The 21643-nt window shown below is 39.9% G+C and overlaps 1 protein-coding gene across 6 annotated transcripts in view; it reads right to left on the bottom strand.

Moving 5' to 3' along the window:
• adgrv1 (adhesion G protein-coupled receptor V1) overlaps positions 1–21643 on the bottom strand; it is a 149927-nt gene that overhangs the window by 46087 nt on the left and 82197 nt on the right. For 5 of the 6 annotated variants that reach the window (XM_026188517.1, XM_026188516.1, XM_026188514.1 and 2 more), the window contains 6 exons: positions 6820–7227; positions 6149–6321; positions 5765–6011; positions 5451–5590; positions 4415–4575; positions 4176–4276 (listed from right to left, as the gene is read on the bottom strand). In XM_026188517.1, the coding sequence (XP_026044302.1) occupies positions 4176–4276; positions 4415–4575; positions 5451–5590; positions 5765–6011; positions 6149–6321; positions 6820–7227 (1230 nt within the window). The remainder of the gene's footprint in view (positions 1–4175; positions 4277–4414; positions 4576–5450; positions 5591–5764; positions 6012–6148; positions 6322–6819; positions 7228–21643) is intronic. The other variant, XM_026188518.1, reaches the window with a different exon arrangement.

The raw sequence follows: 21643 nt of genomic DNA on the forward strand, positions 1-21643 counted from the left end.
TTGTGCAAGGCAGTGCCCCTCAGGTAAGACAACACAGTACTTCCTGAATCTAGCTATATACTCACACAGACAGGTCCAGAAGTCTTATAAATACAATGCAAATACAATTTTATATAGTATATCATCGTCATATTATTAACACGCAAGCAGCTAATTACTATAATTTGTCTAAATTCTGGCTTTATTTGATAGTGTTACGCTCCCTCTAGTGGTCACTGTTGGGTGACATAAGTTCAAATTCAGTCTTAGATAATGGTGAAATGCAGCGAGTGTGCAATTAAGCATTTTTCTCTCAGTAAAGTCTAAAAAATATATCGTTGTGACTGTAAAATAAATTAATGCATTGACTATTAATGGTGGCTAGCACTGTTGCCTCACACATCAAGAAGGTCCAGAGTTCCACTCCACCATCTGGCCACCATCCGTGGCCTTTCTGTGTGGGGTTTGCATGTTCTCCCACAGTCCAAAGACATCAAAGTAGTGAGGTTAGGTTAACTGGTAATTCTAAATTGTCCATAGATGTGAATGTGTATCGTTATATGTGCTAGCCCTGCGTCAGATTGGCAACCTGTCCAGGGTGTACCTGCCTCTCGCCCTATGAAAGCTCAGATATTCTCTAGCGCCCCCCTGAGAAGGATAAGGTTAAGCGAAGAGAATGGATGATGGATGGATGGATAGATGGATGGTTCTTTTGTAAATTGTTTTCTTGATTTAAAAGATTTAAATATGTTTAAGAAACTATCCTGCTTGCTCATGCTAGGTTGTTTGTATAGTTACAGTAAAAGGAATAAAGAGTATATTTTTACATGTTTAACTAGACAAGCACATCTAAACAACCAACAGAGTTTCAGCCCCCAAAAATCTGTAAAGTAGAAAAATTAAACCCAATTAAAAATGATTGCTGCTAGCATTCATAAAGGAAACCGATCCAGTATTAAATATTTGTGAGGGAGAAAAGAATGGGACACTTAAACGAAACTAACCACTAACTGGTTCAGATAAGGGCTGATCATTCCTGCACGTTAAGTTGGAGTAAGCTTTGCCAATATTGCTCATATGCTCATATCCCCCTGAACTCAGGAATGAGGAATGTACATGAGGTGCCTTTCCTCCCTACTGTGTGCTTCAAATCCCTCCAAAACATTTATTTTGGAGAAGGGTTACAACTTTGATCTCACGTTTGCAACATACTATCTTTATTCTTCTTCTCTGGCCATTCTTTGGTATGATACCTTACTCACTTAATGATTACAAGCCACCGTGGCCCAGATGCCGCAAAACAGACTTTCTTCTTACAGCCCTTTAACTGTTTAGAAGTAATTAGGAGCTCCTTTATGGCCTCCCAGACTATTACACGCATCATTCTTATTGTGATCTTTGTTGTTTCAACTCTTGGGAGGGTAGCAATAGTTTTATATTTACTTGATTAGTACACAGTCTTTCTGACGGTATGTTGTAGGAGGTCGAAATCTTCAGAAATGGTTCTGCAAATCTTTTTAGTCTCAAGATAATCAATTAACATTTTTTCTGAAGTGCTTTCAAATCAAACCCATGATTAATTTTCTTGATTGTGTTATGAAGTTCAGACTGTCCAGAACATTCCAAAGATTTCCAAAGTCTAATATTTTTGACACATTTGGTTTACTTAGCTTTCTTTATCTTATTTTGTATCTTGTATCATAAAATAATAAAAAAGGTCAGTTGATATTTTAACTGATATTTATGTAGATATACAGAATATCTCAAAGGAGTCACAGACTTTTCTTCTGCAGCTGCTTTCTTCTACCGTGGCTGCTTATTTATTCATGTGATCAGTTGCATTTGAAACACATGGTTTAGTTGTTACAGTTTATTACACAATAAAGTTGAGAGAATTTTCACGGAGAATGTACAATTTATCTTTTAAATTAATACATACTTACTGAAGTGTACCTGTAATATTAAAAGAGGTAGATACCAAACAGGTTTTTATTTCTATTCTGAGCTTAAACTGTATATTTAAGTCAAGTATCAAGTCTTTATTTGGTCGCTCATGTTAGCTATCTGTCCAGTTTATACTGACTTGTCAGAGAAGCACTGAGAAGCACGAGTAAATCTGAATCTAATTACAACAGAGTATTTCATTTAATGAATGTGTTTCTTAGATTCATTCTCAGTGTGTACAGGAAAATTTCAGAAGTATGCTAAAAACCTTTGCCAAACAAGTAAAGAACACATTTAAAATCATGACTTTAAACAATGAAAATGATTACTTGCAAATCTTAAAAGATCAGCACAAGATTCTTTTGATACGCAGAGGATTAGAGAACAGTGGAATGGCCTTAAAATTGCCTGTGATAAGGAAAGCTAGATCCACCCAGTGCAACTGATTGGTCAGCAGATGGTAGTTTTATAAGCACTGGTCTGCTGCTAACTGCTACCTTGAAAAGCCAGGGTTGCCTCGCTAACCCCAAATCCTGCTTCGTCACTCAACTTACAGACTGTTTAAGAGAGGTGAAGTATTATGTAAGTTCTCTTCAGTGTACGGTAGCAGATGCAGAGAGAAATTCATCAAACTGGCAGCTCTAATTTTCTCCACAGAGAGGGCAAACTCAGTGAATGATTACAGCCAACACAGATGGCATACCCTGCCTGCCAGAGGTGGTTGGAGTTGGATATGATCCTTCAAATCAGTGGTGATGTGTGAGCTACAACCCACAAATATGGGAGACATTTGTGTTACTAATAACATTTGGCATCTATTCTGATATATATAAAAAGAAGAAAAACAGCACTGTCACTGTATCAGTGATAGCCACAGCTTGACCAGGAAAAGCTGACTATGAGCTTGCAAGAACAAAGCATCTCTCTCTTTCTTTAAATGACACGTTTGCAGAAGGATTAGATGAATGCAATTAACATTCTTGATTGACAGGTAGCATTTTTAACAAAAACAAACAGAAAAACAGAGTCCTCTTTGTGAATATGCAACATTTTCAAGACATTAAGTGGTAAATATTCTGACAGAACAGTTATAAAAAAGGACCCTCCTGGCAAATTGTTGAGGTAATTGATTTATGTCCAAATACATGTGTCATCCACTTTGTGGATAATTATTTAAAAATAAAAGAAAGAAAGAAAGAAATCAGACTGTCTAAAGAAATCTGCTCCAAGTGATTTATATAAGAAAAAGAGTTTTTTCAGCAAGCCACTTGACATACAAGCTAAACTGAATAAGTGAAGACAAGATGTGACTTGATCTAATTCAATTCAGCACATCCCACCCATCATTATCTCCGAAATACTTCCAGCACTAACAAAAGACCGCTTAAAGGCTACATTTTAACATCAGAACCTACAATCAGATAGGCCTTCAGCAAGCTTTTCACAGCTGGCTTTGACTAAAAGGCTAGAAAAATGCAAACATTTCGAATCCCTAGACCAAAGTTAGACACACGCACTATCGAGGAAGAAGGCATTATTATACAGTAACGTACAAACTAGGAAAGAGAACAGGGTGGAATTTTCCATCCAAAACCCTTTTAGGTTCAGGGGCTCTGCCTGGGCCATAAACGGGTCTACTCCGAGGTGGCTAGCCCCCAGGGACCTCTTTAGAAATGACTTGTGTTTGTCAACCAAAGAGAGGGGGACCAGTGGAAAATTACCAGTCCCGCACTCAGTCACGCAAGCACACATGCACACACACAAACACACACACTTGATCAGGACCACCTGTAGCCACATATCTACCTCGCTCAATGGTTATGTGACAGCTTGCGTTTTTAATGGGTGAGGGTGCGGGGGGCATGGTTGCGTTGTCAGGACGCACCAACCCGCAAACTACGCAAACGATGACACTGGATGATGTTCGCATCCATGCACATTTCCAAGAAAATATCCGCGACATGTCTAGCGTGCGACGTGTGACTGTGGGTGTGTGAGTGAGTGCACAGTGAGCAGCTTTAAAATGCTCTAAGCGAATGAATCCACGTATGAGTGCTGTGTTAATGTTTGCAACCCACATATATCTAATATGCTGGTCTACTGGAGCACAGAGAAATGGATGCCTCAACAACAATTCCCAGAGGTGCCCTGTCATGTACATTTGCACCTGATGCAAAGAGATGAGAATACCAAAGAAACTAATGCTGCATTCAGAGTTTAAAAGCAGAACAAGATCCAAACTAATGCTTTACCTGAGTTCCAAGGCAGCTCACCATCATGTGAGTGAGCAGTTTGGCAGCAAACATGGGGAAACGGGAGCACAGCACATGGGATATTATGGCCAATGCAAAGCCTGTAGACAGAGAAGTCAGCATTAATGATACTTAATTAAGTGATTTATTTGAATCCATTTATACAAGTGGGGATGTACATATGGAAACTCCACAAGGAGGGTAAAAAGATGAGAACTCAAGGGGAGAGTGTGTTGTACCTGAGATACAGATAAATCCTGAGGCAAAGAAGGCTTCATTGTAGGATGCAAGCTTTGCAAACTCAGCATGGGCTGCATAGATAGACAAGTGCGTGCATGCACACTCAACATAATTCCCACTTTCTTTCACAACCCTGCAGTATTGACCATTTGATGACCAGCTAAAGGGAAGACAAAAAGAGACAATAAGAGACGAGACACTACAACAGAATATAACAAAATACGAGCAAAGCAAATACAAAGGGCAATGAGTCTAACCATGCCCATGATTGTGTGCTTTTGTTCTCTGACATTTTGGCTTCTTTGAGTTTGTTTTATTATTATCTACAGTAACCTTTACTTTGCAAAGAATGTGTGAGACAAACCAGAGCATAACCATGTTTGTGTTAGATTCACTGTTACTGTGATTCTGACTCTCTCTCTCTCTCTCTCTCTCCATATTTTGCTCTCTCTTGGTATCACTTGCATAATAAATTTTGCTTCCTGGGGTACGTCCTCCAAGTAGCTGCTCTGTCCAAACCAAACCTGCCAAAAAACACTGTGTTCCTGCCAAGTCCAATTTCAATCCCCAGGAATGTCCTCAACAAAGTAACTCAATGTGGGATGATTCAGCGTGCAGGAGACTGAATGTGTAGATATAAAGGAGAAAGATACGGCATCAGCCACAGAGAGGCCTTATTGAGAGGACAAACTAGGAACTCTGCCCTTTATTTAGCAAACTATTACCCAAAATAAGTATAAGGAAGACAAACAGAGGCCTTCTTTAGATGCTAATCAAGCCATGTGTAGTCTTAAATAAGGAAAGCAGTACACTGGTTGAGCTAAATTACGTCGAGTAAAAAATAAATTAGTAGGCAGACACTAGAACTAGAAAAAACCTCAGCAACTGATATTATCAGGTAACAAAAATAAATGGAAATATTTGTATATAAATAAAAATATACATCTTATATTTTTGTATATAATGTGCACGTTCTATTTTTAGTCTATCTGAGAAACAGTTAAGCTTGAATCTCATTTAATGTGTTTTTGTTACCTTCCAGTGGTCTGGTTCCAGAGAAGGCACTGAGACTGGCCTGGTTTAACCTGCTGACCGGGGCTGTGGATACGATACACCACCTCGTTGCCATCTTCCAGAGGTCGTGACCCTCTGCCCTGGAGACTGGCTGAGAATACCTACGTATAACCAGATACAACAGAAGACGGTTCAGTTGCAGAGCAGCCACCAGATTAATGGCTGCTTTATATCAGAGCCATACTGCCACCTGCTGTTTAAAAAAAGAAAAGGAGATTTTGACATTTTAACAATTGCTCATGATTTTTCAATGAAGTCAGTGTCCCAGCACCTACTTTCCCATTGAGAGCAGTAGCTGCATCACTGGTGCGAAACCAATGTTCATTTCTAAACTCGGTCAGCTGCATCCTGTTGAGGTTGCCGCAGTCCGCAGTTAAAACTGCTGGTACTGGCAGCAGAGTATTTGGGAGCTGGAAGAAGTCTGCATTACGGCCCCTGAACTTGTATCCATTAATTTCTGTGGGGTACCACTGGAAGGCAGAGATGTTCATATACGGACAAGTTTCCAGGACTGTAACCTTTCTGGAGAAAAATTTTACAAAGAAGAAATTGTAAATCCAAGCACGATTTAACATTAATTTGTGAGGTAATATTCATCTGTATTACAATAAGGTGTACCATGCAACTCTTCACTCATTTAGAACATTTAGGACACTCACATCTCACACTGACTATGTTTAAGGAGGGAGAATGCAAATCGCTCCGCCACCTCAGCAAGGTGGCTGACACCTCGAGTGTCGACTCGACTGGGATTGGCCAAGGCACACAACAGGTTATAGGTCAAATTCCGGCTGTTGTTCTGTAAAGGAGCTCTTTCTGCCTCTGCAAGCACCTGGCTCAGAAGACAGAAAGGATGAGAAAGACTGAGGAGCTCTGAGTAAACTTTAGTGCTGTTATTCACACATCCAAAGCACTCACCTGAGTTACTTTCTTTAGTTTGACCTTCAGGGTCATGCGCATTGTGTGTGCTCAGAATGCATTTTTCTCTGTAGTCCCTACTTCTTATTTACTCTTTCTAAACATGTCCCTGTATATTCTGTTTATTCTTTTGTGCAGCTGGTTAAGAAGATGCAATAAATAGATTCTAATTTCAACTTCATGATAGCAGCAATCTTATTAAGTGAGAACTAATGAATGACAGACTGGTCCACAGAGCTATCAAAGTAGCTCATGGGAGGCGATGTATGGTCTTTAACTAAGCTGACAGACACAAACAACTACACTGACTCACAGTCACATGCAATCACATAGATTATCCAATATTTTATACACTTATGCAGTAATTAAAAAATTTTTTTTCTTGGTATAAAAACCAGATGATTGGGCTTACCTTCCCCAGACCTTCAAACACAGCGATCATCTGCTCATTATTGAGAGGTGGACTGACTTTATCTATTAGTCCCTGCAGCACCAGGTCCAATGTAGGAGTTTCAAGGGGTTGATGCAACTGGTCTAGTAAGACCCAGACAGCTTCACTTGCTGCATTTGACACCAGAGTCACATTAGCCAGGCCAAACTGGGAGTGTACTGTGGCACCTCCTGTTGGATTGTATAGTTCCACTTGGAAGCGCTTAGGTGTGGGTAAGGATGAGGCACGGTCAGGTGTTAGGTAAATCTCCAGTGATGTGTTACGTTTGCCCACAGCAAAAGTCAGCTGGCCCTCCTGCTTAGGGAAGTCCATCCCTGCTTCAGCAGGCCAGATTATAAATGGACCCACCACCTCTTCTCTGGAAAGCTCCTAGAAGAAGAAAAAGAAATAAAAACATGCTAAACTCTGCTGGACTTAATTAAAGGAGCAAGTGAAGAATGGAGTTATATAACCACCATCATATTTAAAGAAATGTATAAAAGGTGACACAACATATAAAGTTTTCAGCTGAAAAGAATGAACAAATCATACATTAAACTTGTAAAGGCACAACTTCCATTTGGTATACAATGGTCTAAATGCAAATAAAGCCCAGTGAAGTTGCCCAAGTCATGATAATTAGGCTGAAAACAACCAAAATGTGAACCAAATGGGGACTGGGCTTTTATTATTCAGCAAACCTGGTGTCTCACAAAATGCTTTGAGAGATGAAAGCGGATGACCCAGCCGTGTGAGGTTTTTGATTTTTTTTAGAGTGCACTCAACAATCTTTCATCTTCACTTTCAAAAAGTACAAGCACCAGTAGATACTTTACGCCTTGGGGCTATGTGCAGATATCTTTAATCATAATCCCTCATAGAGAAGGAGGGCGATGATGAGATTAAAGAGGTGAGGAGAGGGGGAAAACTTTGGTCTCTGTCTGTGTACTTCATCAATAAACCATTACGTGTATTAAAATATATAAAAAGCATTCATGACAGACAAAATAAGAGGCAACAAAACAAAATGTATTTTTGTAGTTGGAAAAAAAAAGCTTAGATAAAAGCTCATAATAACAAACCCTTGCAGAAGACTGAAAAAAATTAATATAATAAGTCTTGGTGCTTAATTGCTCAAAATGGCTTAAATAATAAAAAATAGATCTGTACACTATGAGATGTCTATTAAAGCCAAGGTCTTAAAGTCAGCTTAACTGGTCCAGAAATAAACAGTTAAACATTTTTCTGGAGTTACGATTTCATTTCAGTAGGTAAATAGTGTAAAACATATTTGCTAATATAGGAAATATCTGTTACACAGAGTGGTGATAGCATGACACGTTCAAGGTAACAGTGAATGAGCAACAACTGGACTTAAATACATAAATAGCCCTTTTTGAACTAGAAGTCATAGTCATACATTTCATTCACACCCAAATGCATTGGGGACAATCGAAGGTTCAGTATCTTGCCCTTTGACGTGTGGACTGATAGCATTGGGGACTGAAGCACTGATTAGTACGCATAGCCACAGCTGCCCAACATAAATGATTCCATGTTGGTTAAAGACCAAACCAATCAGCTGCATATACACTGCAAAAACTCAAAATCTTATCAAGTATATTTGTCTTGTTTCTACTCAAAATTTCTCATCACACTTAAAATACGAGAAATCAGCTACAGATATTTCAGTGAGATATAGGAACTTGTGAAAAAGTCTTGAAAACATATTGTTTTATTTTTTGTACCTTTTAACATTTCACAAAGTAAACTTGTTTTGTATTATGAACACATGTTTTTGTTGGCTGGTTAGAGTTGCATGGATCGCAGATTTATCCGTTTTTTGTGAATATAAGCTGCTGACTGGTGAGCAGAATTTTCAGCTTGGTACGTTAGTGTTCATCGTCAGTTAATCATCAAACATATTTAGTGCTTATAACAAATATATTATGCTAAATAAAGACAGATTTTTCCACAATGTATATGATAGTAAGAGTTAGTAAACCTCTATTAAAGTCTCCCTCTGCAGTCTGTTGTTTCTTAGATTCAGCATTGAAACTGAATTTAAAACAAAACATAGATGACATTCTGTTGCCTCGGCAACCACCAAGATCTCACTGCCTACAGACATTCAGTAACTCTCATTGGATAATGTTAATAAATATCTTTCACTAAATATGAACGTTTTCTACCTGTCCTTGTTTAAATTATGAAAGAAGTTATTATGCCTGAGAATCTCTAGAATGTCGAATACTTTCCACTAAACAGTTGTCTTCTACTTTGGTTAGTTTTTTTAACAACCATTTAAAAAACATATTTTTCTTTAGTTTTATTTTTTACTGCAATTCCTGTAGAGTAGCTTTTATAGTGTTAATTCAGTATGTGCTACAAAATAAAAGCCTTTCCTTTACATTAGGTTTGTGGGCATTTTATTTTGAATTGTTCTAATCATGGCACTTCAAAGGAACAGCGCATCACAGGAACAGCCTGTGATGTCACAGTGCACATTCTACTGAAAAACCTATAAATAGGGGAGACATTCAACCAACTTCAGTGGATCTCGGATGGCAGAAACACAAAACAACCTGGTTGTTAAAACAAAGACAAGGCAGACGCAGAGAAACGCAGACGCAAACGCTGACGCATCTACAATGGCAGAAGCAAAAAAAGCCGCACAACCAAATACTGAAAAGTCTCCTGTGGCACAACCACCAAAGGAAACGGTTGTGAAACCAAAGAAACAACAAAAGCAAAAACAGAAAAGAGTGGCTGAAGAACCAAGAAGACCAATTACTCGGGCAAATGCCCGGGCGCTTCTTGAAGCTCAAAACACCACGGGTTATGGAGCAAACCCGAAAAATGAAGAAGTGCAAAAAAACACTGAAGCCACTCCTGAAAAAGAAAAGGCTGAATCCCTCCCCATTTCAAATGCAAAGGAGGACATGGAGAGAGAGGGAAATGGGAAGAACCACAGCAGACCAAACCCTGTGCCTAACGGAGGGACTTGGCAATATCAACCCAATCCCACATTTAGACCCCCGTTTAATCCCTGGCACGAGATTGCTGCTCTCAGACACCAACTGGAAGCCTCCCAATACCATCAGAACAACCTTTACGGTAAAATGGTAGGTGCAAACAAGAGGGCCTCTTATCACCAGCTTGAGGTGAACAAACTTCGTGAAGAAATTCACGAGAACAAGCGAAATTATGAGGAAACGATTAAAGACCTCATAGAGCAGCTGGAAGAGGCTTCTAGTAATAAGCCCAATGACATCAGTGAGACAGACACTCTCACAAATGACAATGAAGCTATTGTCATATTGGATGAGGTGATTGCTACCCTGCAGGACCAAATCAGCCACCCTACCACAGAGCAGTGTGTGGAGTCTGCCACTCCAACCACAGAGGCTTCACACACTGACTCTGTAGGACTGAAGTCCTCTAAGGAGGCTGAATTTGAGCTCAAATGTAGGATTCAGCAGGAGCAGATTGAGATGCTCCAGAAACAGCTCCTAGCAGCTCAAAATCAGCTTGAAGAGCAGGCTGTTAAACATAGGCAGGAGCAGGAGACACTCAACCTGGAAATCAGTGACCTGAAATCCCAGCTCTGCCCCAACAAGGCCCTTCATGATTTGAAGAGAGAATCTCCTGAGCGAGAGCTGAAAGAGGCCAAAGATTGCTCACTTAAAATCCCACAGCAGCACAAAGAACAAAATTCCACTGCTGCAAATGAAATGCATAAATGTGAGCCTCTGAAAGAAAACGAGACTGGAGAACAGGAGAAGATGGAAAAAGAGGACTCACTGCCATCCACTGCAATGTCTCTGCAGGAGCCTCAGAAAGAAAAAGACACCACAGAACAACAGAAGATCGAAAAAGAAGAGTCAGCTGCATTTTCTGTACAGGGATCTTTGCAAAGTCTACGAGACAAACAGAAAATGCTCAATGTCAAGGTGGCTGAACTCGAGAATGAAGTTAAGAGCCTGCCAGAGATTCCGCCAAGTAAGAAGAAGAAGAACAAGAAGAAGCGGAACTGTGTGCGTCCCCAATTTCACATAATTGGTGTCAACATCAAGTCCTAAAAATCATATTTATATACAACTAAATTGTCAGTGAACATTTGAACCCCTCTTGGTCGAGACAGAAGGCCACCCCTTCCTGAGCCCGGTTCTGTCAGAGGTTTCTTCCCATTAAGAGGGAGTTTTTCCTCTCCACTGTCGCAAAGTGCTTGCTCATAGGGGATTTGGGGGCTTTTTTTTTTTTTTTTTTTTTTTTTTTACACCAACCACTGGTAAGTTCACTGACATCAAATTTAAGACTCAGCAAATATGGAAATGGATCATCCGTCATCAAGTGAGGAATCATCCATTTAAAACATGTTTGCTGAGTCATATTTAGTTGTATATAAATATGATTTCTGTCACACTCAGGCCAATCACAGACTAATTTGGACAATTGGTAAAAAATAAATAAATTGAAAAAATTGAAAAAAAGTAGTTGTGTCATTGTTTCGTGTAGATTTCAAATAACATGCCATTTTATGTCAACATATTTCTGTTACATTTGTAGTGCTCGTGGTTTTATATTCTTATGATCCTGTTTGTTTGATGAGTATATCCTTCTTCCTTACTTCACATATTTACTGCTGCTTGGCTAGCTTTAGTCATGCTAGCATCAGCACGGGTAGAAACAGATACACATCAGAGACATCACATGTAGCTTGTGTTTATGTTCAGAGTGACATCTGATTTAAAAGCAGGCAGCAAAGCACTGAGCAGCATATCAGTCAGCACAGAAAGCAAATGCCATAAATGTCATCAATTAGGCTGGAATAGTTTGTTGTTTGTCTTCTATTGTAAGTGCTTTACATTTCAGCATGACATCCTGTATGTGTCCTAGGCAGTAGGGCTGGGCAATATTATACCGTTCACGGTAATACCGGTATAATGTTAGGCAACGATAGGAAAATTAAATATCGCGATAGAATATGAGTAAAACGCGCATGCGCAGTGCCTTTGTTTTCATACGCACATGTAGGGCTGGGCGATATGACCCAAAATTCATATCTCGATATTTTTTACCTGGACGGCGATATAAGATATATATCTCGATTTTTTTTTTTAAAGCCATGAAGTAAGAACAAAAAGAGAGTTCTTAGTCAAAGCTGTGTCCCAGATGTCACACAGGCACTTTTATTAACAAAGAGCATAGATGTACATAAGATTTACTCAAAAATAAATTATGAGCATTTATTAAATAATAATGCTCCATAAATAAAAGAAAACAATGTTGTTTTTGTGCATAACAAAAAGCTCACAATTGTGCAGTCAAAATGTAAACTAAAAGACGCTGAGTAACAAAGACAGATTTCACAGCTGCTCTGTTCCCAACTTCTACTGTGTGACTGACAGTCTTGAGTTTGAAATCCTCTTCGTAACCACGTACTTAACAGGTGCCATTTATGGTCCTTATACACAGTAGGGTAATATTACGTTGAAGCACAGTACGTATCACTCCGCGAAGCTCCTCGGTAGCCGTAATGCTCTGACAATCCATCAAGCGGTGCAGCACCGTAGCTTACCAAAGTCGTACTAAAACATTTTTGACAGATTGCTGAGCGCTGTGTACCACATAAAATCGGTTAGTGGCCATCAAGCACAACCAGAATTCATACATAAGGCGCGCTGTCAACTTTTGAGAAAATGCAAGGATTTTAGGCGTTAGCGTGGTTAGCTCGTTAGCGTGGTTAGCTAGCTAACACGTTGACGGCGTCCAGCCCCACGCACGGGGCGATGTGCAGTAACTCGTTAACGGAGATTTGCCGTGTCCATCTTGTCGCTTCCTGCAGGTGAAGCGATGGGGGAGGAGGGGGAGCTGTGTTTATTGAAGGAGGGGCGAGGCCGAGTAACGTTGCGTAAAGACAAAAGTGGACGAAAGAGAGGCAAACTTGCGGCTCCACAAGTATAATTATAACGTAACATAGACTATATCGATATAAAGGATATTGTCACATCTTATATCTCGTATAAAAATATATCGATATTTTTTAAAAACTCGATATATCGCCCAGGCCTACGCACATGGCCGATTGTTGAGTGAAACAGATGAACCAGAATTGGTTTGTAAAAATGGTGCAACTTCAGTGATGTGGAACTGGTTTGGTGTTTGTCCGTCAGATACACGACAAAGCACATTTTTTTGCAGAACATGCAAGCGGCCGTCGTTATTGTCGTATTTGTCGGACTAAGATGCTCTTAAATCTGGGAGTAATCTGGGTTCTAAACTCCGTATGCGTCAGGTCAAACGAACACTGCAGCATCACCGAGAGTTAAAAACTGTCTAAATTCTTTCATATTTAATAAAACGATCAGCATTGCTGCTTTACCAGGTGTAACTATGAAGTTTAACTTCCAAGCATCCATGAAAACAAAATTTATTACATTTAACGGAGTTAGAAGTTAGCGGGAAGCTAGCGGAAGTTAGCTCGCTAGTTTCGCTAGTTACTTAAGCATGATATTGCATGTTCTGACTGAGAGATTTCTGAAAAAATTCAAACGTACAGCTAGGGTTGCCAACTCCCTGAAAAATAAATAAGGGACACCTCGTGGCCAGGGCCAAGCGACCCAGTTGTCTTCACCCTTCCCAGTGTGGTGAATTTTCTAGCTCTTTTTTTGTGTGTGAAATTATTTTTTTAACCATTTGACTTGAATTTGATTTAAGTAGATGTGTATTCTTTGTGATATGAACACATGTGAAACAAATGATCATTTAGCCATTTATTTTTAGCTCAAAATGACAACATTAACACAATAAAACAGGTCTCCTTCTTAAACAGAAGCCTGTCATGCTTAACTTTTGAGAATATAAGTAAATCTTTCTTTAAAAGAACTCTGTCCTGCTTAACTTAAAATAATAGAAAACAATAGAAAGAAAAACATTCTTGTAACAGTGCACATTTAGTGCATTTAGTACAATTGGCTTAATGCTAATCAGCTGCTCCTGTTTGTAAACCCGCTTGTTCCCATGATTACGCATCTTAACTCATCATCATTATTCATCTATGTATTACTTTTATGTATTAGTCATCTATTTGTTGTAATCATCTATCCTTACAGTTGTTTATTACACAAAATAAATTATATTATCACACTTCTGGCCACATAGCACTGATATTCACTGCACATGCCCATATTAACTTTTTCCAGCCAGGTGTTTTCCTTTTCCCATTTTTCCCTTTCTCTGAACAAACATTGCTGCTCTAATGCTGGGCTTACACTGTGCGGTTTTAGGCCCATTTTGAGCCGATTTTTGAGTGATCGGACCGATTTTGGCCTTCATCGTGCATCGTGTAGTATACGTGGGGTAACGAGAAGTGATTAACACCTCACGACCAACTCCCGATCATCAATCGCTCGTGAGGGTCTCACCACAGCCGCTCACACTGCTCGCGCGCAAACACGTAAACGTTGGTGTAAAAGATGGAGCAGCACGGCTGTGCAGCGTGTGATCTGGACACAAGCGATGGAGGCACACAACCGTGAAAATAGTTGGATTTACATTGCTGCTCAGTCACAGCTGCCCGATCAATGTTTTTCATTAGCAATTTAGCAAAGTTGATGGTGGTGGTGTGTGTGTCTGTGTGAGTGTAATGCTGGGCTTACACTGTGCGATTTTGGCCCATTTTGAGCCGATTTTTGAGTTGTGCGACCGTTTTGGCGATCGGCCCGATTTTGGCCTTCATCGTGCGTCGTGTAGTATACGTGGGGTCAGGGACGTGCAGAGAGGTTTAAAGGGGCGGGTGCTCAAAGTTAAAAAGGGGCACATTGAACCAGGCTGAATAACAACAACACACATTCATCAAGAATCTAATATGGGAAGGGCGGGGCTGTGTTGATCTGAGACTGTAGACATTAAAAAGTCCACAGGAGAGATGGTAGCTGATTAAACAAGTGTCATGAGATAACAAAATGCAAAGATTGGTGACAGCGCTTGGAACCATAAGGCAACAAAAAACTGTGACATAAACTCGGCTCTGCCTGTGAATCACTCTTTGCTTCTCTTCTTCCTTCCTTCCCATCATTTCATATATCACTCTCCACTTGCTGTCCATCTGAGAACAAGGCACAACTTGCTATTGCAATAAACTATAATCTAATTATCCACACCTAACAACTCTTGCACTTAATCTATAATAAAATGATGACAGAAAAATGTTATAGCACTGCCTTTAGTAGCCTCATACAGCGCCTACTGTTTCCTCCTCATGTCCTTACCAGCCATGTCTGCACAATGTTATATCATGAGTAATATTTTTTTAAATCCAGCTAAATAAAACACACACATGCACACACAGTGACATTTTAGACCTTCTTCAGAATACTGTATATACTATGGGCATCATGGTGCTGATCCAGAATCCTTACATTATTATTCATTACTAGAGCTACAATAATAAAGCAATGAGGAGGGGGAAGTAATAAATATGAAATAATGTATTTATGATGATTCCATTTGTTTCACTATCCACTCTGTGCAGGGCAAAGCTTATTACATGTTTAAACTGTAGAGATACAATCATTTTACTGCTGTAAAATCCAACTTTTGTCTTATTTAAAATATAAATCTAATATAATCTGCTTCTTAATGTATGTTTTTTAAAATACAGCTTGTGTTTTTTAATATATTATAATTATAATAATTATTATGTGGACATGCATATTAGATCGTTTTTTAGTGAAATATAATCCCTCCAGAAAGGCAGGAAATGCCCAGAAACTTACTTTAAAACTAAATATGTTCTAAATACTTTAAAACTAAATATGTTCTAAATACTTTAAAACTAAATATGTTCCCTAAAACGGTGACAGAGCTACAGACCCATGACAGCCTTACACAGGTAGCCAGCAGCTGTGACCAGCACTACTTGTGCAGTTAATAAAAGGACAGGTAATGTTTGTCGCGCTGTTGCACACACAGCACGCTCGTTTGTTTCAGTTCGTCAGTTGCAACAAGACAACTTACCAACGTGTACGTAATAAGCCAATACTCCTGTGTGCTACACACTACAGTGTACGCTGTACAGCTACTTACTGGTTGTGTCGCATCAGTCTGTGTCTCTGAGTTAACTTGTGTTTCTCCTACAGCTCCGGACCGCAAAAAATGCGCGTGCTCTTTGTGAGCTCGTTCCCGGCTCGTAACCAGCGCGTTCTGCCGTCGAGGGCGATCATTGGTTAATAGTGATCATGTGACTGATGCAAGCCAGATCCTTTTATTTAGCAAAACTGTGATTAATAGTTAAATATTATTGTTGAGGGGCACAGACAGGACTCCGCACGCACACACACATAAAAAAATAAATAAATTTTTTTAAAAGTTGCCTCAACAAAAGGGCACTTTGGGCACTCATCAGGAAAGGGGCGGGTGCTCAAGCCCCTCTAGCCCCCCCCCCCCTCTGCACGTCCCTGCGTGGGGTAACGAGACGCGATTAACACCTCACGACCAGCTCCCGATCATCAATCGCTTGGTCGGGAGGGTGTCACCGCAGTTTGTCACACTGCTCACGCGCAAACACAAATGTCGGCAAAAAAGACGCCGCAACACGGCAGTGCAGCGTGTGATCTGGACACAAGCGATGGAGGTACAACTTGTAGAACTTTGGAAAGCTCATCCGAGGCTTTTCGATGTGGCCTCAGAAATTATCACGACACAACAACCGTGAAAAAAGTTGGATCTACACTGCTGCTCAATCACAGCTGCCCGATCAATGTTTTTCATTAGCAATTTAGCAAAGTTGATGGTGGTGGTGTGCGTGTCTGTGTGAGTGAAAGACGGAGAGAGAGAGCGCGACAGATTTTCTGTTATAACCTTCATTTTATGGAGGCACAGTGTGAGCACTCAGGTCGCATCAGAGCATCGGGCGGTATAGTGTGAGACCCTGCATCGTGACCTACCAACTTCTAACCCCTGCGAGTCAATCGTGCAGTTTGAGCAGGAGCTGAATAACGTGACTGAAAAAAATCGCACAGTGTTTGCCCAGCTTTAGGTGTACTGTCGTCCGAGACTTGTACCGCAGTGTCGGCGTTTGTTTCCCTGTTGGCCATGCTTCTTGTTGTGGTCATCTGTTGTCTTCCGGTATTTTCTCCGTAAGCGACCTTTCCTTGACCAATGAGATGAGCGGTAATCTGAATTGTCATACTCGTAAGTGTGCTGTCAGCTCATTGGTCACAAAGCAGGAGAGGGGCTGGGAATTATGTTTTCAAACAAAGCGTTAATTCCATTAAAAGTTATAGACTACTTTTGATTCTCACTGTATTACGGGACAAAGTGCGTCCCTTATTAGCTCAATACGGGACGTGTACTTTTGTTTCGAAATACGGGACGATTCCGTATTTTAAGGGACGGTTGGCAACCCTACGTACAGCTCTGCTATCACTTCCAACATAAATGAAGACAGGAAACTAAACAGCAGTGACGTTTGTAGGGTTACTGTAGTTGGGCTAGCTGATATATAATGATGTGCTACGTGATCGCTAGCGACACAGCTATGTTAGCATAACATAAACAGTGAAGCTGGAGGACGAACACTAACACTTTTCCACTTATAAAAGTTAACGTTAAGGTTCCTGATAGATAGAGACAAATGCAATCGCATGGCAGGATGCTGTAAACGGACCAAACTTCAGTCAGGAGAACAACTGAGATAATCCATCCACAATACAAGGTTAGTCATTAATATACTGCAACAACATGGAAATAGAGCAGCTGCCAGAGAATTCAACATTAATGAATCAATGGTACAGAAGTGGAGGAAGCAAGAAGAATGAGTTTAATAAAGTTTGATTTATTTGACTGCTTTGTTTCACTTAATGTGCCTTATAATCCCGTGGACCTTATGGTCCGAAAAATACATACTGCACACTGCAGTTTAATGTTGCAAAGCACCTCTTTTTAACTTCAGTGGATATTATACATGGTTATGCTCAGGATATGTCAGCCCATTTCTACTGGAAATGCCTTTTGGTTAAACTTTCAGCAAGGAATTTGCATTTGCAATGTTACATTTTTATAAAGCTTTTATGTACATAAAAACCAGCTTCTTGTTTAAGTGAAAATAAATGGAAGGTTGCCTTTTTGTGCTAGTAATGTTGTGGAGTTGTATTTTGTCTTGCATCAATTATATCGTCACTTATATCGTTATCGCAAATTTTCAAATATATATCGTGATAAATATTTTTGGCCATATCACCCTGCTCTACTAGGCAGTATCGTTAGAAGACATAGCATACATTTTCACTGCTATGCAGATGACACCCAGCTCTATCTGTCCATGAAGCCAGATAACACACACCAATTAGTTAAACTGCAGAAATGTCTTAAAGACATAAAGACCTGGATGGCCGCTAACTTTCTGCTTCTTAATTCAGATAAAACTGAGGTTATTGTACTCGGCCCTGAAAATCTTAGAAATATGGTATCTAACCAGATTCTTACTCTGGATGGCGTTACCTTGGCCTCCAGTAACGCTGTGAGGAACCTTGGAGTCATTTTCGACCAGGATATGTCCTTCAACGCACATATTAAACAAATATGTAAGACTGCGTTCTTCCATTTGTGCAACATCTCTAAAATTAGAAATATCTGTCTCAGAGTGATGCTGAAAAACTAGTTCATGCATTTATTACTTCAAGGCTGGACTACTGTAATTCATTATTATCAGGATGTCCAAAAAACTCGCTGAAAAGCCTTCAGCTAATCCAAAATGCTGCAGCAAGACTACTGACAGGGACTAGAAAGAGAGAGCAGATTTCTCCTGTTTTGGCTTCCCTTCATTGGCTTCCTGTTAAATCCAGAATTGAATTCAAAATCCTGCTCCTCACATACAAGGTCTTAAATAATCAGGCCCCATCTTATCTTAATGACCTTGTAGTACCATATCACCCTATTAGAGCACTTCGCTCTCGCTCTGCAGGCCTACTTGTTGTTTCTAGAGCAGGGCTCGCAAAATCGCTAGCCCGACGTCCCAGGGCTAGCGATTTTTCCAGTCGGGCTACCAAAATCTATCTCAGCCCTGCCCGTCGGGCTATCATAGGTAGGAAAAATATATGTCAATGCTTTTGCATTCTTTCGGCAATGTAGTTGGGTAATTATGTCATTGGCATCGGTGAGCCACTGTCAATATGTCACATACTGAAATCGCGTTTGAATTTGCGCTTGTTTTTTGCTTCACTTTGCAATCGCGCGAACTGCGCATAGAGAGCGACAGTACTGATTGGTGAGTGACGATAATTTGCGCACCAATTCCTCTGACATCGTCTTATCAATCGTTAGCTTACTATGCAAACATGACAAGTGAAATCTCCCGCAGCAAGCTTAAACATGTGAGAGGTTGATTGAGCAGAGAATCGCTGACAACGTGAGTGCGTGTGTAAAAGCAGCAGGATATATATTTTAGTTCAGCCAAATAAGACAGGTCAGGGTGAAGAAGTGACAGCCAAAGAAAAGCTTACCACAAAACGGAAAAGAACAAAAGGAAAGTGCAGCTTTATGGTTTCATGGACAAAAGAATTTCTGTGGCTGCAATATGACAAGCTAAATAACCAGGGGTGCACATAAGTGGTCCGCAGGTGCGCATTCACTGTCAAAATAAAAAACGCGCACAAGATAAGAAGTTGCAACGCGTGTTTGCGTACATAAGATTTTCTGGAGGAGGACAGACATTTGTTTAGAACGCTTAAAGATGTCGAAGAAGCAAGCTCCTTTAATAAGCAATTACTTTGGTGTTCCTCCACCTCCAAAGAAATGTCAGAAGGAGTCCGAACCACAAAAGAAGCGCGTGTTCTCGGAAAAGTGGTCGCAGGAGGTGAGCTGGCTTCAAACAAATGATGAACGCACAGAGATGTGGTGCACAATGTGCCGTGAAAATCCCACTCTAGCGGACAAAAACAGTGCCTTTTATATGGACGCAAACGCGTGTTGCAACTTCTTATCTGGTGCGCGTCTTTTATTTTGACAGCGAATGCGCACCTGCGGACCACTTATGTGCACCTGTGTAAATAACATAATGTTCTGCCGGGTGTGTTGTTGGTTTTCCCTCGATTTCTGAGTCGACAAGCGTCTTTGTTACTGGGACCAGTAATTTTAAGAAAGGCCCCCATTAGAAGCCATGAGAAATGCAAGAAATGCATTATTATTATTCCAGAAATAAACAGTTAAACATTTTTCTGGAGTTACGATTTCATTTCAGTAGGTAAATAGTGTAAAAGATATTTGCTTATATAGGAAATATCTGTTACACAGAGTGGTGATAGCATGACACGTTCAAGGTAACAGTGAATGAGCAACAACTGGACTTAAATACATAAATAGCCCTTTTTGAACTAGAAGTCATAGTCATACATTTCATTCACACCCAAATGCATTGGGGACAATCGAAGGTTCAGTATCTTGCCCTTTGACGTGTGGACTGATAGCATTGGGGACTGAAGCACTGATTAGTACGCATAGCCACAGCTGCCCAACATAAATGATTCCATGTTGGTTAAAGACCAAACCAATCAGCTGCATATACACTGCAAAAACTCAAAATCTTATCAAGTATATTTGTCTTGTTTCTACTCAAAATTTCTCATCACACTTAAAATACGAGAAATCAGCTACAGAGTAACATTTCAGTGAGATATAGGAACTTGTGAAAAAGTCTTGAAAACATATTGTTTTATTTTTTGTACCTTTTAACATTTCACAAAGTAAACTTGTTTTGTATTATGAACACGTTTTTGTTGGCTGGTTAGAGTTGCATGGATCGCAGATTTATCCGTTTTTTGTGAATATAAGCTGCTGACTGGTGAGCAGAATTTTCAGCTTGGTACGTTAGTGTTCATCGTCAGTTAATCATCAAACATATTTAGTGCTTATAACAAATATATTATGCTAAATAAAGACAGATTTTTCCACAATGTATATGATAGTAAGAGTTAGTAAACCTCTATTAAAGTCTCCCTCTGCAGTCTGTTGTTTCTTAGATTCAGCATTGAAACTGAATTTAAAACAAAACATAGATGACATTCTGTCGCCTCGGCAACCACCAAGATCTCACTGCCTACAGACATTCAGTAACTCTCATTGGATAATGTTAATAAATATCTTTCACTAAATATGAACGTTTTCTACCTGTCCTTGTTTAAATTATGAAAGAAGTTATTATGCCTGAGAATCTCTAGAATGTCGAATACTTTCCACTAAACAGTTGTCTTCTACTTTGGTTAGTTTTTTTAACAACCATTTAAAAAACATATTTTTCTTTAGTTTTATTTTTTACTGCAATTCCTGTAGAGTAGCTTTTATAGTGTTAATTCAGTATGTGCTACAAAATAAAAGCCTTTCCTTTACATTAGGTTTGTGGGCATTTTATTTTGAATTGTTCTAATCATGGCACTTCAAAGGAACAGCGCATCACAGGAACAGCCTGTGATGTCACAGTGCACATTCTACTGAAAAACCTATAAATAGGGGAGACATTCAACCAACTTCAGTGGATCTCGGATGGCAGAAACACAAAACAACCTGGTTGTTAAAACAAAGACAAGGCAGACGCAGAGAAACGCAGACGCAAACGCTGACGCATCTACAATGGCAGAAGCAAAAAAAGCCGCACAACCAAATACTGAAAAGTCTCCTGTGGCACAACCACCAAAGGAAACGGTTGTGAAACCAAAGAAACAACAAAAGCAAAAACAGAAAAGAGTGGCTGAAGAACCAAGAAGACCAATTACTCGGGCAAATGCCCGGGCGCTTCTTGAAGCTCAAA

The sequence above is a fragment of the Astatotilapia calliptera genome, chromosome 12 (assembly GCF_900246225.1).
Source record: "Astatotilapia calliptera chromosome 12, fAstCal1.2, whole genome shotgun sequence".
Lineage (NCBI taxonomy): Eukaryota > Metazoa > Chordata > Actinopteri > Cichliformes > Cichlidae > Astatotilapia > Astatotilapia calliptera.